At 39.6% G+C, this 17034-nt stretch overlaps 1 protein-coding gene across 2 annotated transcripts in view; it reads right to left on the reverse strand.

Annotated features, from left to right (window-relative positions):
• Positions 1-1809: 1809 nt before the first annotated feature.
• LOC101860822 (IQ domain-containing protein K) overlaps positions 1810-17034 on the reverse strand; it is a 17429-nt gene continuing 2204 nt past the window's right edge. Inside the window, exons 2-8 of one of the 2 annotated variants that reach the window (XM_005100831.3) lie at positions 11520-11777; positions 10022-10119; positions 9579-9605; positions 7161-7213; positions 5249-5332; positions 4149-4233; positions 1810-3367 (exon numbers count right to left, since the gene is read on the reverse strand). In XM_005100831.3, the coding sequence (XP_005100888.1) occupies positions 3152-3367; positions 4149-4233; positions 5249-5332; positions 7161-7213; positions 9579-9605; positions 10022-10119; positions 11520-11777 (821 nt within the window). In that variant the 3' untranslated portion in view covers positions 1810-3151. The remainder of the gene's footprint in view (positions 3368-4148; positions 4234-5248; positions 5333-7160; positions 7214-9578; positions 9606-10021; positions 10120-11519; positions 11778-17034) is intronic. The other variant, XM_005100832.3, reaches the window with a different exon arrangement.

The raw sequence follows: 17034 nt of genomic DNA on the forward strand, positions 1-17034 counted from the left end.
GTAATGAATATCAGACAAGTGAAAACAAAGAACTGGACTTAAAAGTTTCAGATACCCAAAAGTCCGGGAAATGTGTTTCTGAACAAAGTCCATCTGAAGATGACAACATTGCTCCAGTTCTGGATGTTTTAACCAATGGCAAGAACAGTGTGGTTGAACCTTCTGCTTTAAAAACAGTGTCTGTAGTTCCAGGCAAGGGTCCTCCTCCTGAGCCTCCAGTGACCTGCTGTATGAGTGGCTGTGCCAATTGTGTGTGGATAGCCTACGCAGAGGAGCTAAAAAATTACTACAGCGATGGAGGTGAAAAGGCTAAAGAAGCCCTTGAACAAATTGAGGATCCGTCTCTGAAGGCTTTTATCAAGCTGGAACTGGGTCTTCGATGACTGTGAAATCTCTAAGTACCTTTTATCTTTTTATAGTAATCACAAAAGGAGACTATGAGAAAAAAAAATAGATCTGCAGCATAGCAGAAGGAAAAGGCAACACTGTGCAGTTGTGCATGAAAGAAAGAGATTGTAAACAGAGAGAAAAGGGGGAGAGAGAAAGGGAGACCGAAAGCAGATCACAAGAAATTGGGGGAGAATTGGCCCAAAAATTTCACCAAGGTTTTGTTAATTTGAATGATTATGTCTGATCAGATTTGAAATTTCTCCGGTGTTGAAAGATATACTGGTTCCTCAAACTATTCATAGTAGTTCAGCATAGTTTATTATGTTAGTACTAGTATATAACTAAGCAAACGTATGTCTGTAAAGTCCTGAATCACAATAGTATCTTTCTCCTAAACTTTTTGTTTAGTTTGCAGGAGTAGATGAGAGACTCACTTGCATGATGTCAATACAACTTAACCTGCTGTCAAATTTACCAAAGGGCTAGTGCTTGATTGAAGGGAGCCGCTGTTTTGACGTTTTACTATCGATACGTAGACCAATATATTTTATATTGAAAAGGGTAGGGATTGATGGTGTTACAGTTACAACCTGTGAAGAAATCCCATGTGCCTGCTGCCAGAGTGGTTACTTTGAGAAATTATTTTTAAGCAACAATTTAGGCAAGTGATTGTCTTTTATAAAATGATAAAATGTGAGACAAAAAGCAAGTACACTTTATTCCAGGGGCAAACTTGTTTTCCTGTGTGTTTCTCCCGTGATGCAGGACTTTTTGGACACTTGAATTAAGTTAAATTGTATCTGCACCCAACAGAGATTTTGCTTTCATTTATTTCATTAGCTTCTTCTGCTCATATACATTGTACATTGCCCTAGTTGCTGCTTTTTAGAATTTGTACATGAATGACCATGCTTATATTATATTCTAGGCACATTGTTGGAGGGCTCCACTGGCAGGTTCTGTTTCTTTTCTTTCCCCTCAGTTGTTTCATATTTTTTCTCAACCCTAAATTACCATTGTTGTGTCAATGTGCTTCTCTTTCCTAAAATTATCATTCTTCAATCATCACAGTTGTTGCAATTGCTTAGCCATGTCCTTTCTGTATGAACCTTATGAGCACATTTTAAAAATGTGACACTTCTCAGTTTGCAAACATGTAAATAATTTACACAACTGTTAACAGAAGCATCAAAAAATTTATTTTAGCCTGTCTACTGTCTCCTAATTATTCCAGTTGTTCAGTTTTTTTGGACAAGCTCCAATGAGTTATGTTTTTGTGATATGCTGGAATTTTATTGTTAGTAGAAGCACAAGGTGTACACAGTGAAAAACACACACAAACAAACACACATTCACCCACAATTCATCACTAGTTCACACATAAGAGTTTACAGAAAATGCATACCCGGAAAACTGTTCATGTTATTCTTTTGTTCAGATTTTATTTATATCATAGCAATTCAACACAACGCCTTACAGCGATAAAACATGCACAGCTGGGGAAACTCATTTTCAGTGGAATTTACACATGTGATCTTAATTAAAAAGATCAAGCAAACACTTGGAAAGTTCTCAGCATTTTCCAGATTATTAACGCTTGCTCCAGGCACTCGAAATATTTCACCATGAGGAGCTGTATCAGCAACTGTACATAAGTGAGGATGCTTTTGTCATCAAGTTTGTGCGCTGTGAGGCAACACCCAGAGTAGTCACCTTCTAGCCCCATCCTTTTTGACTTTTCAGCAATCAAATAAAACATTAATATCTTTGAAAGAGAAAGCAACACTAAAACATTACCCACTCATCCCTCCTCAACACAAAAAAAGTGCTCCTACAACTTTCATCATGACCATGGTTGCTGATTCGAGTAAGACATACTTCAAGTAATACCTGTTGCTGAGATCTTGTGCTGATTGCAATCAAAATTTGTACTTTTCTACGCTTCAGGGCATATGTAACTGTTCGTAGAACTAACTTATGTTCTTTAAAACATCTTTGAAATTTTATGCAAGATGCTATCAATTCGATTCTGAATTGTTCTGGAGAAGGAAAACATTTTTTCCTGTAAAGTATGAACTTGTGTTACCGTATTTAATCTGTTCATGTGCAATACGAAATAAAAGTATTGATCTGTCACTTCTGATTGCCTAACTGTTATTGTTATATGAAAATTGTATTGACTGTGGTCGTCTGTTTTTTTTTATAGCTTTATATTTTGTGGACTTATTTTTATTTTTTACTCATTGATACTGTCTGCCTTATTTTTCATCTAAACAAAGTGTAGTGTTCAAAATAAGGGATTAAGCTATAGTGTAGAACCAGGGTTTGTACTTCCTCCAGAAAAATTCAAAGCTGAAATCTTGATTTTTCAAGGGTTTCTCTTCACTGAATGCAATTTTATGCACTCTGCACAAATGACAAAACCTCAGTTTTTACCGTGGGTTCAAAATACTTTTGAACTTGGCATACATTTCTGTACATTATAGTGTGACAGTTCCTTACAGCATGAAGAAAAGTTTCCCTGATTTCTCAGTCAAAATTCTCCATATTTTATATATAGGACTAATAAAACATTTGAACAGATGTATATAATATGTTTATCATCTATAATATTACTTATCTTTATAAATTGTAGACTTCATGCGACCTTGCCAATACTAAATCTGCAAACATTTTTTTCAATAATAAACATCTCACTGTGGTTTTTCAGAGTGATACGGACTCATTTCAATCAAACTGATGTGGAGGAAAGCAAACAATTTTATTCACTGGTGGGGACTGGACTTTTGATCACAACACTTGGTTCCTCTGGCTTCAGCTGGTCTATCTGTTGCTCTGAGGCATTCGGAGTGGGCTGGTCTCCATCCGGCATCTGTTTCTCCCAGAACTCTGAGACCCTATGTTGTATGCCCCTGTTCTCCTCTCGCCACTCTCTCTGCCAGCATCTCAGCTCCTGCACCTCTGGGTCTCTCCGGACCTGTGCGGAGGAAAATGCAATATTTCAAGATCAGTATCATTATCATTCTTCGGCTGGATGTCAGGACACTTTACTGTCTCTCTGAAGGTACCCCTGGAGGCTAATCAGACTTCATCAAGCAAAATGATTACCCATTCATATGGTACATGCTAGAGGGTGGTAAATAATTAGTGAGTTCATAGCACAAATCATACTAGTAGTAGTACTAGCAACAATGCAGGGAAATATGATCAGAGCAAATAACTTGTGTTTGGTACTATGCGTTTGTAGTGCATTATAAAATAAAGAAGCGTTTGACTAGACTTGAGCTAAAAACTTCATAAGTCTCACGTTAAAAGGAAAGTCTTCATAAAAGAGTACCTCATGGGCATTGGGTACATTTGACTTCAGAAAAAAATTAAGTGGAACAGAACTTTCATATGGTTTTGATTCTTAAAACAACTTTCATCATACCTTGATTATGTAAGAAGATACAAAATATAACCCCCAACAAAAACTGAGAAAGTGAACGGACTTGAATGAATGCTTTATTTGTTTATTTCATAGGAAGTATAGGTGTTCAATGTTGGCAGTGTTTGTAATAGGTCTGTATTTCCAAAACGTAAAAGCCTCTACTTTTGAGGCAGAGATTTATACTTTTGATGCTTTTTCTTCAAGTTTTAGAAGATCCAATGAATGTTTTCAAAATGTCTCATAAGCCCAGAATCTTTGATAGCGTCATTTCAGTCTGGACTATCACAAGTGTAGAAGCCAACAGTTTTTTTGTGTGTGCTCATCTTACCAAGTAACCTCTCCAGAATGACTGAATGATCAAGGCAGCTTCTTCATCTGTCCAAATCAGAGACATTGGTAGAGGTGGGCGAGGGCTGTAAAAAGAAATAGAACTCTTTGACTTTGAAGTTCAGCATAATTTTCAAGGAATTGTCCATTCACTACTACTACAGTTGGTCACTTTTAAATTTTAAGGACAAGCGGGCTAACCCAGATTTCGGGGGTTCCAGAAATAAATCTTGACCTACACCAAAAGTAAGCATTGCCCTACCTATAGGAGAAGTTTGGTTTCATTGGTATGTATATATTTGTTTGGTTATAGAGAAAACTCTCCTTGTCTTTTAAAGAAACTGTACAAGGGGCAAAAACTTTACCTTTGATTTTCTCAAAACAACGTTTTACGGGATAGCCCCCTTGTGCTTAAAAGTGACCAGTTTTTAAATTTGTATAATAGTCCATATTCTTTATTCCTTTACTTCACATTTGGTTAACCACTCCATGACAGCTCTCATACACTGTAAGTTGAACATAGTGAGCCATGAAACTGTCGTCCCAGGCAATGTGGGTCCTGAAATGCACCATATGGGGTTTTAAAACTGTTTTAATTAGCTTTGAACGGAAGTTTACCAGAAATCTAAAGAATATTTGAAATCTGCCATAACAATTAAAAATGTACGAATTAAGTAAATCTTTCATTTTGAAAAGGACTGCAAAATGTCTGAAATGACTCACCATCTTGGTTAGCAAAACCTGGATGCACCAAAGATGAAAAAAAACTTCTGTCACAAAGGGGTTAATAGAACAGAGGGTATGCCTGTGAATTTCAGCTTTTTTATTTTCGTCCTTAGTTGTAGCCTGTTCAGAGAACTGGGCGACAAAACTTGCTCTGAGTAAGTATCAAAAAGAAAGAGCCCATCCACACTAGGGCCTAAAAGCATGTAGGTTTCACTTTTGAGCAGAGCTAAGCAGGCTCTTCTGTTTTCATTACCATATATTTTGTTTCAAATATTTTTGTACGATGTGAGCCCTGTACTAGCACACTCACATCACTTGCAAACAAGGATAAAACAAAAGTATCAAGGAAAGACAAAGAAAGAAAGCAACCCTTACTGATCTTTCAGCCACTCTTTCACAAAAGGAATGTCCCACAGCTCAATGTCTGCTCTCCCATCACTTTTTGAGTTGGGATTATGTCTGGGGACAAGAGTCACATATTTTTTCACCCTCACTAGCTCACACAGGTTTACATTTTTTTACACATGGTGTCACAAACTCAATAAACACCCCCAAAAAATTGAATAAAATTAAAAACTGCTCTAAAGGTAGAAACATAAAGGAACCATCTGGACAGACAGTTACACAGTTTATTACATAATAAAGGAGTAGCCTACACATTAAAACTGTTATCTTTACAAAAGATACTCCACATGACCCCCCATCACCGCACTGCATTTCCGCGTTCTGACTAAAAATGTGCCATGTCCTGACACTGCTGCAGCATGGCAGCTCTTACAAGGTCCTTGTCTCGACTTCTGAATTCTTATTAACATCATCCAGCCTTTCTGTTTCCCTGTGCACACAATTCTCAGAATTAACTTTCCTAGTCCTGTAGAAATCAGGCTCATCGCCAAAGTAAACAGAGAGTTTAACATTTTCTCACTCTGTCTCACTTGTCTTCAAAACCCAAGCACACTGTTTTTCTCCTAAAAAATTGTCTGGGGTTACTCCTTGCTAGACAAAAATGAGATATATAGCTTTATTTTTAAATCATGCTTACTTACGAATTCTGTAAGTTGGGGACTTTGACAAGCCTAGTTCACTGCTACGTCCTCGAATGGACTTCTTTGGGGTCACAACCAAAGCGCAAGCTGATTCCACATTTCGCAGTTTCGTAAGCTTTCTCCCTTCTTTAATGGCCTTCTGACAGACATCTTCTTACCTTGATCTGTTCATACCACTCCCAAATTGCTCTTTCAGAATGTGCACAAGATCTAAAGTGAACTTTTACTCCTCGCAATAAGAGGCTTGAAGCTTCTTTTCAGATTTGAATTCATAATATTTTCTAAAGCAAAATGCCTTTTCTGGGTTACTCCCAAGACATGGCTGATGCAGCAGTGCTCGTCTGACCAGTTCAAATTTGAACATAGATTGTGGCTTTCAGATAATCAATTTCTCTCAAATTTGGTACAGATCCATGCCAAATTGGAAAAATTAGTGATTATTTTCTCATGGTCATCGATTCTGGGACAGCAAGTAATTTTTTTTAAAGTGGGTGTTTTCACCCCTACACAAAAAACGCAAAAAAAACAAAAACCCCCCCCCACACTCCACCCCATTGATACAATTTAGATCATTTACGAGGCGGGATTCTAACTCTTCCAGTCACTGTCAGGGCCAACTCAGACTGAAAGGATTACAACATCCCAGTAGAAAGACTGAGATCGATACTCGATAAAAATTTCTCCCCAGTGAGGAATAGAACTTGAATCTCCTGTGTATGACAGCGAAGTGCCTAACCGTTACACACAACAGACACCAGTTTAAAGACTTCATTTAGGCTTATTCATATAGTTCACTGTTAATACAAACTATAAGAAGGCATACTATATACATAGATCAGATTCAAATCATTACAGAGGGGAATGAACCTAGACAGTTAAGGAACTATTAAATGTTCTGCATAACCCTTTAGTCACAAAGTTTGAAAATGTTTTTCTTCCTAAAAATGTTATTATCTTTGACATATAATAATAGAACAAAGAAACCTTGTTGGTATGTGAATGTAGAATGCAGTCAGAAAGAACCTGATCTGTACATAATAAAAAATGATTATGTTGATGAACTATTTAAAACAGATGCTAGTAGCCTGAGGACACCTCTAGGAACATAAGTGCATTTGTGTACCCGTTGTATGATAATTTAAATGAAGCGATATTACACATCCTTTGCTATTAACAGTGTTAGAAAATAAGCAATGAACTGATTATTTACAATACTTAAATTCAAAACACAAGTTCCTCACCTGTACAAATGTTCAGTGATGAAGTCACAAGCATTGAACTTTGTTCTACGCCTCTGCAAAACAGTGGAAGGGGGTAATGGGAGTAAGAAGAAAAAAAGCGAAACTATATATAATAAGATTCAACACTGATATATTTCAAATTTGTCAAGGAGTTTAATTCTAATATTTTACTTCAATATTTAGTGGGATCTTTTTGTTACATCTTTAAAAAAAAATAAATAGAAACCAACACACAAAAATGCAAATAGGGATCAGTAAAAGAATTTTGAGAGGGAGGGGACCGGTGCGAAATATCCGTTACACCAGTATTCTCGTTATAAGGAATCCAGTAATAAATTCATTGGAAATAATAAAGTAGGCCTAATCTATGAGTTTGGTGTTCTGTTTATTCCTTTTTGTTATTTCCCCTGATGATGACATTGTTCAACATGACCTCTTGGTCTTACTTGATCAAAAATCGAATAGGGTTTCTTTCTCTAGCGCTAGCGATGTTGACAGCACGGCGTTGGCGATCAGACAGAATGTGCCCTGGGCTAACTCGCCCGCTGTGTTGTCCCCACCCCACCACACCCTGTGGTGTGTTTCATCTGCTTGCGCACATTACACATTCACTCCATCCATCACAGCATGGTGACCTCTCCATCCCCTCATCAGAGAAGTGAGGGCATGGGTAGTGGTAGGCCTAGATAATCTTGACGATGCATTCTGCTCGTCTGCGCATACCACACCCTCCCCACTCATTCGCTCATCCTTCATTGTTGGCAAACATGGACTTTCCCATTCTTTGTTTCGCTCAAGGAGTTGATGTAAGGTCCTAGGTTTCGCTAGATCACCAACAAGTTTCTCAACTGGCGAGGTTATCATGTATAACTGGCCTGTGCGCTGTGCACAGCAACAGCAATATTCCGCTATAACCGATAACAGACTTCTCGTTGTTTCAGGACTCGTTATAAGTGGACTCCACTGTATGATTCATAAGCTAGCCACCCCAACTTAATTCAAGAAGTTAAAATGTGTGAGCTGTATCAAAAGGTCTTGTTCTCATAATATCAAAATTTTTAGTTCAGTCTTTCCAGAAATAGGACCCACTAATCAATTCTAAACTTTGGAGTTTAACAGCTAATCCCCACCAAAAATGATATGTTGCATAACTCAATGACTGGCAACTCAGATAGTTTAAACAGATTGACAAATTTTGCATTCTCCACTTAAGAAAAAAAAATCCATTTAATAATTATACGCCCCTTTCAACAAAATGTCAAAGAGGTTGTATTTAGTTCTAGAGTTTGTGGCAGTGATGAACCCCACGTAAACGAATGGGGGCTGCACTGCCTGTGCCTTCTCTGAGATGCTGAACCTCAAGGGCAAGACATACGCAGTTCAACAGACGGGTGAGTATTTTTCGGGACTGAAATAGAGACGTCTCCGCAGTCCTGGGAGGAAATCTACAAGCTTTCACTGAAATATGAGGGCAGGATGGTGTTTAATATATGAGAGCTTGTGGGTAGCGGGGTGGGAGCTCAGATTGTTCATGTAAATAGTAAATGGGGGCGCTATGCCAATAAGGGTAAGAAGGCCCCCATGTCTGACACGTGTGACGTCATTGCTGTGAGCTTTAGTATTATGTGTAACTTCTTTGACAAAATGTAAATGTAGATTGTTCAAAGGGCAGGTTCACTTTGTTCATGAAAATAAAAAGAACTTTAGAAACTACTCTTCAGAAATTTCCCTGCCTTAATTTTTATTGGGGTTTGTCAGCAAGGATGTCTCATTACTCATTGCCTACTGTGTGAAAGATTTGTTATAATATCTTAAAGGGTCTACTTTTCATAATAATGGGCTGTTTCTTATCAACGGTCCTAAAAATAAATAATGCCCAAATTCAAAACATGAAACCAAGTTAAAAGCACAAAAACATTTCACAAAGATTCAATAATGAAGAAAGAAATGGTATTATTTTACTTTCACTACCCTCTCATGCTCCGGTATTGTAGAGTCCTTTTAAGATTCTTGTTCATCTTCATCTGTTTTACATGAATTAACTTTATATTCCTCGCAAATTAAGAGTTTAAAAAAAATATTTGATGGTAATTATTCAACCTATATCACACTAAGCTTAATTGCATAGTAATTTCCGCCCTTTGGACCAGTCAGGGAGGGGTTCATGGGGGCATGCCTCCATGATATTTTTTTTTTAATCTGGAGGAGTTACAGGTTTGAAATTATTTTTCTTGAAAATAATTCATTTACGACAATTTTAGTGGCCTTATATATGTGATCAGCAGCAAAAAAAACTGCAGTTTGATCCCCAAAGCAGTACATCTGTGAGCAGGAGTGAAAGCAAAAATTTACCAAACCCAAAGTGAAGAAGATGAAGAGAAAAATTAAAGATCAAAACCCATCATGCAAAATATGTACTTTATCTTCATCAGTCAGAGGTTCTTCCTGATGGAGAAAAAGGAAAAATATATTAGCTATCTGTCTAAGGCACACAGATTCAGAATAAAAACATTTTTAAAAATTTGTTTATACTGCATATAGTAGTGATTTTTAATTATTACTAGTCATTTTACAGTCGAACCAGCATTAGCAACCACTTGTCCTTGTACAAACGATGATGTCACCCCTTGCATTTTTAAAATATGTAATATTATAAAGACACTGTCCAAGATGACCACCTGCCTAAGATAAGCACTTTTCTCCTCGACAGTGGCCAGTTATCTTAGACAGGTCACACTATATTAATAGAGAGGGGGAGTTGTTATCGATCCAGATAGAGAGGGGGAGAGTGAAAGAGAGAAGAAAGTGAAAGCGAGTCCAGCCAAAAGATTTTACTATCATAAAATTATAATATTCAATACCTCAAAGCATTTTTCAAGCTTTGCTTGTTTCAGCATTGCCTCTAGAGCAGGAAGGAGCCATGGAAAGACATAGTGATTCAAGTATTCTGTAGGAGTACCTGCAATACACAACAGTGGGCCTACTGTGATTGATCAACACAAAGAACAGCAATTTAATCATAATCATTTTCCAAAGTTTGGTTTAAACATGATAACCATGTATCTCCTTATTTAATAAAGGATTTCAAGGATGTGTTATTATACAACGATTTAGCACAGCAAACAGCATAAAAATATTAGATTCAATTCCCCACAACCGTTCTTTGATAGTTTTGTGTTTTTATTATGTAATTTAAATGTTCTTTAACCCTCATCCTGCGGGAGCCGGGTTTATGTCGCCTGATAAGCCTATTTCGGCACCTCGCCTATGTTCTGGTCCCGAATCAGTGTAGCCCCTGGCTCAGCGCACGCGCAGCGCGCATCCTCTTACGTATCATTCGGGTCCCAAGTCGGATCCCCATTCACGCAGGTCAAGTGTGTGTGCGTCAGTCTGCTTGAGTTTGTGTGCGTTTGTGGCCTTCTTCTAGAACCGCCTGCGTTGGTTCGTAATCGAGGCATACGTCTCATTCAAAACATGCCAAGTTGGTAGCTCTAGATGTTCGTCCAATGAAATTATAGAAGAAATTGACCCACTTAGACATGAGGAGCTCGAAAGGATAGTCAGGAAACAAGACTTCCATTTTTCTATACAAAATATTTCAAATGAGCTTGATTTTGAATGAAATGATACTACCTGATAAGAAATAAGCTTGTTTGATAGTTCTGAATACCATTGTGCAGGTACAAAGAACAATTTGAGTGTAAAACATTCGGACATTGACCTAAATTATCCCCTTATGAACCTCAGGTCATTCATAACAACAAGAGCGTCCAGAAATGTTATTCGAATGGGCGTAACTACTCGTAATGTCTTATGAGCTTGTGAGAGGGGGTTATTCATGTGTTTGTAACACTTTATAAATAGAAAGCTATGAAAGATAGAGCGATATTTTTATCATCGGTTAACACACTCCCGCGGTATTCATGGCGAAAACACACGCTTCCCGGCGCGCGCGCGCTGTACACCAACAGTACACACTGAGTGACCCCGGCGGCCTGCCGGGCACGTCCGACTTAATCGGTTGCTGATAAGATACGCATCTGGGCACAGACGCAGGATAAGAGTTAATTCAATGGATATTTTATTCCACATATAATGAAACAGGCTAGCCAAACAAGCATTTTCTGAGGAAGATGGTGCATTCCTTCAGATGCTTTCATAGTGCCTTTGATTAGGTAAACACTAAGTAATATTTTTGGCCATAAATATCATATTATTAGATTTTTCTTAAAATATAAATATGCGAAACAGTGACTTCCTTTTCTCTTATTTCATTTTTTTTTAAATACCATACACTGAAAAACTGTGATCACTGTCAATTACGAAGAGAAGTCCATACATAGTTGGGAAAGAACTTACAAGTATTCTTGTTTGGGGGCAATGGAGGTGGTGGGCTAGCTGCTTTTGGCGGCTTCTCAGTAAAAGTGAAACCAACACAAGATGGGTGGCTATCAGCTGCATCAAATTCTCCTGTTGCATCTTCATCAGTTCGCACTGGTGCAAACATTTTCCCGTAAAAAACGGGATTGTGTCGAGATGGATCATAGTCACTGTAGTCTGTTGTCACAGATGCTGCATCATCATCAGGAGTGAAAGGAGGCTTCTGATGTGTAAACTCTGGAAGAGAAAGAAAAATTAACAAGTACGCTTTTCGTTTGTGCGTGTGTGCATATGTCTGCAGTGAAGCGAAGAAAAATGAATTGGTATGGTCATGTAACAAGATCGTGTGGCCTTTCTAAGGCCATTCTTCAATGAACTGTGCAGGGGAGGAGAAAGAGAGGAAGGCAAAGAAAGAGGTGGATAGACAACATTGCGGAATGGACAGGGAAATCCTTTACACAAAGGCGCTCGCAAAAAAACGTGAAAAGTGGAGGCACCAGATGAGACTCACCATCATACAGCGCCCCTATGATCTTCATGGATTATGAGATCAGTAAGCAGTTGCAGTAAGTGTGTGTGTGTGTGTGTATGTGTGTGTGTGCATGCCTGTGTGTCTGTGTGTGTGTGTGAGCGTTTGTGTGAGTGTGTGCATTTGTGTGTGAGTGTGTGTGTGGGTGTGTTTTCCTTTCTTAACAGTAATTATTGATAGTCTCTAATATTTCTATTCACTATTCATGTAAATCTCTAATTAACCAATGGGTAGATTTGAATACAAAATACACTCTGATGATGAATTAAACAGAGGTATGATGCCCAACTGCCTGTCCAATGAAGCTCACAGATGCCTCCCACAGCTGTTCGGACTTGAGTCCGAATAGCCCCCAGCGGTTATTTGGACAAGAGTCTGAATTTGAGTCCGAACAGCCTTCCGTGGCTATTTGGACTCAAACTCCAATGCGCGTGCGCAATCACTAGGAGTACCGGATGTGAAGCAGACAAGCAATTACGTTGCCATCATGCACAAATACCTTGTAAGCGACAAATTTTTCAAAATTTACTTTTCTGGCTTATAAGACTCTATATAACACACAGTATGTCCTAGTCAAACGATATTTGACACAGGTGAAAAATAAGGACATTAAAACACAAATGAAAAAACCTTCTTTGTCCAACTTGGTGAAAGCCGTCTGGCATAAAACCAGTAAACGCCAGCATGGCGCTTTGGGGTTTTGTCCCCTGCGGCCCTGCCTGTTCAGGAGTCCTTTATCTTGTGTTAGTTTGCATAGTGAATCAGAATCAAAGGTAATAGTTTCGTTGGGAAGCTTACAACGTTGCTCTTGGTGAAGGGACGGATTAGGTACGTATATGGTTGTTCACACTTAAAGCACGGTGTTCACTATTCAAACTGAACAGGGCCTTTTCCCCTAACATCAGAGTAAACATAATACATTACAAGGAGCAGGAACATTTGAAAGCATCAAAACTAAAATACCATGCCCCATAAAACTTTAGAAGGTCTAAATCTGTGTATGGACATGGAAAACACCTTTCTGTCTATGTACACGAATCACAGGTTAACATCTAAACATGTTAGATTCCCAAAATTGTTCTTCCGGGCAAACACCAAAATAACAAGTTTTGTCGACGCCTAAAGGCTTTTAACGTGATGCTATATAAGACATGTCTGTATAACTATCAACAATGCTGAGGGCCAAATTGAAATTTGTGTCTTTAAAAGTTATCCGTATACAGGAAAACTCAAGTGGTCTCTCGAAACATTATTGTCAAGCGAAAGGAGCATTAGTTTTATTCTTCGCTAAAAATGCACGAGACACCAGAATTATATATTTCTGTGCCATGATTTGACAAGTCGGGTTTTCCATTGGTTACTTTTTGACGCCCCGAACAAAATCGTTAGTGGCCACATTTCCTCCAACTCAACCAACTTCAACTATTACTGGAGAGCTCCAGGCGCTGGCTTCTTGTCCTACGCTTTCGGTTCCAACAAGTTCTCTCGATGCTACGTTGCAGAGTGACATCCCTGTAGTTTCTTTTGTTCATGCTGAAGTCACAACTGACGTTACTCCGGCTCCAGCTGTTGACACTATATTCCCTTTGCATCACCTGGTGACACAGCCAACATCCCCTCAGCATCATTTAGTGACACTGCCCTTCTTGTGTCAGACGTTGGCATTAGGGTCTCAGCTAACGACCCATCAGTATTAGTTGTTGGCACGGTCATCTCTGTAGCAGGCATAGGGGTACCGACAACAGTCTCCTAACTACACACGCCAAATTCAGAAGTTGTTCCTGCCGATGAAAAATATCTATCCTGACCTCAAAACCAGGGTAATAAGGTGTTAAAAACTGGCAGAGAAGCAAATATTTCTCAGGGAGTCGGGGCAAAGTTATGTCTATGCCAAGGGCCCCCAATGACCCACACGCCAACTTCTGGAACCTTGCAATCGTAGCTGCAAATAGGAGACTTAAAAAAGCGTACGTCAACAGTCTAGTTGACAGGGTTGATGTGATGAGGAAGTTGACAACTTCAGAAGCATCCAAAGGGTCTCTCTTCCTTGCTCCTGTCTGTACCTTAAAAAGGAAGGTGGAGTAAGAGTTGAGTTTGCATGAAAATGTTCACCATTACCCTAGCTTTAGGCGACTAGACGATTCGAAATGCCACTGATTCTTTAGGGTCAGATTCAGATTTTGAAGTGATGAGAAAGTGTTCCTGTAGATGAATTCTTTGGAATATTACCAAAATTCCGTCTTACTATTGTCGAAAAACCTCGGCAAAGTGTTACCAGGGTCCCCATTTTCGTTCTCTGGTGGAGTACCGGTGCTTGAAAAGGTGTGAGAAACAGGGCCGCAAGGGTCTGGAACTAACAGCATTCAAAAAGTAGTTTTAAAACAACAATTTGACGTTGCATCATCCCAGAAAGGGCCTGTGTGATTTATGTGAGTGCCACGGGGTCAGAAACAAGGACAAAAAGATAATGAAACAGCACATGAGGCAGAACGAAAGAGCTTTTTTTTTAGAAAGAGAAGGACAACAAACTGTCTCTTGAAGGTTTAGCTGACGGAGTCAGGACTGTTGCCATCTGTATGAACTTGGAATCTGTGCTTTTTGTTCCTTCACTTCATGCATCTGCCATCTACTGCCAGACAGTGGAACATAAGAACATCGTCAAAGGACACACTCACATGGACGTTGATTCCTACCAAACCTAGATAAAACGAGCATCAAAAGGTGTTCCTAACCCTATCTTCCTGCCAGCGAATTACATTAGCATTATGGGCAAAGCCAGGCGCAATCCCAAACTCAATAAAAGGTCAATACCTTGATCACACATTTTTCAAGAATTATTCCAACCGAGGATCAATCAAAAGTAGAAGAGGTGACCCGCATGTTGTGGACATTTGTTCTCTTAGGTATACGCCTGATCGGAACAGATCCTTCTAAGTTGACATTTGATGGGGTGTTTCAGGATCATCCTCGAGAAAGGGAGTATGCAGGCAGCAGTAGCTACTGAAAAACCTGGAACTCATAAAACAGTAGAGCTGGATCCTGCTCGTCAAATCTGAGAGTGGCGATTCACGGTTCAGTCGGCTTCAATGATTTGCAAGTACGCGAGCCCTCGCGGAACTCCGGCAGAACACTGACTGAAACGGAACAGTGTCATATCAACGCCACTAGGCGAGCGCGAGTCCCACTCTTGTTGTCCTGCCATCCTCTGCCATCCTCTCCGCCCTCCGCCCCACACCCTTCGTTGCGCTGCTCTATCTACTGACCTCAATTAGCGACCCCCATAAATTCACCCCCCTCCCCCACCCAACAAAAGTCAATCATGCATCACATCACAGAACTAATGGAGAGTCACCATCTACCACAAAACAGAAAAAAAAACCAAAGAGTCAACCAAAACATCCCTCCCCACCTTTCTTTAAAAAAGCCAATCATTACAACATATCTCAAAGACAAGAGCACAAAATCGTCAGACCCAGTGACGCTGATGCTTGCATCACATCAAACAATCGACAGCTATTCAGATGACTGGATACACGTCTATACGGACGGCTCAGCATTCAAAGGCACAACCAAAGCCGGATATGGAATACTAATACAGTACCCAGATGGAAGTTCCAATGAGATCTCTGCAGCCTGTGGAGAGAAATGCAGCAACTACGATGCAGAAATGATAGCAATTGAAACAGCACTGTACCATCTCCGTACAGTTTTTGACACTCATCCTGGAAAAGCACAGAGCATTGTGATTTTCACTGACTCACTATCAGTATTACAAGCCATAGAAAATTACCATCACCTAAACCAAGATTTGACCCATATACTGTTTGGATCCCATCATCTGATAACATTCTGTGGCATCAACCTAGTAATGCAGTGGGTCCCCTGACACTCAGACATACCTGGAAATGACAGAGCAGACACACTTGCCAAACGGGGATCTAGACAGGAACAACCCAACATTCCAACTTCATACAACACTGCAAAACAAATCATCAAAAGCAACAACAAACAAGATCGGATTAACAGATGGGCCCTGGGAAAGACAGGCAGAGCAGTTTTCAAACATATGACCACAACAAAAAGGAATGACAATATCAACCGCCTTCAGAGAAAGAAACAGACCACGATCTTCCGCCTTCGTACAGAACATATACAGCTCAACTTCCACCTGAACAGAATAAACCCGGAACTTCCCCCAATGTGTCCCTTGTGTGACTATGCATAAGAGACTGTGGATCATCACCTGTTCCACTGCACAGCCCTAAATGACACCAGAGCTACCCTTCTCCCTCCGAGACCTAACATTGACAACACACTCTATGGAACTTTACAGCAACTGAAGCAAACCTGCACTTATCACTACATGGCATTGGACAGAAGGGTGAGAGCCCAGCTGATGCTGGATCAATAACAACAACAACAACAACCCCCATCCCATGATTCGCTAAAACAATGGCTCCATAAAGTTCCTTCTGTATATAGGTTGGACCCCGTTCATTTAGTTTTAATAGGGGGAGTTGAACTATACCATCTTTAGTACAATAAGGGGAGCCATATTAAGTGTTCCGTTCCGTTCTTGCGCTCGCAACTCAATTCAGCAGTAGGTTACAATAACTCTATAGTTACAAACAAGCTGCTAGGTGGTGACAGTGACAGGGGAGTGAATCGGGAACCGGAAGGCAATACTTTTCCGCGTTCCGCTGAAGTGAATCACGAATCGCGTTCCGCAGGCAAGAGTGGCGATTCAGTTCCGTTCTCACGCTCGCGATCCAGCTTTATAACACAGAGGCCTTGGAGATCACAGACATGAAATTCAAACACCTCCAGGGACAAAAAGCAGATATCCCTAAAGACTACTATAATCTATTCTACAATAATATGTGAATTTTAAAAATAGTTTCAACTGCATCTGAGAGAGAAATGAGGAGGAGAAGGAGGATGAGAGAGAGAGAGAGAGAGAGAGAG

The sequence above is a fragment of the Aplysia californica genome, unplaced genomic scaffold (genome assembly GCF_000002075.1).
Source record: "Aplysia californica isolate F4 #8 unplaced genomic scaffold, AplCal3.0 scaffold00262, whole genome shotgun sequence".
NCBI lineage: Eukaryota > Metazoa > Mollusca > Gastropoda > Aplysiida > Aplysiidae > Aplysia > Aplysia californica.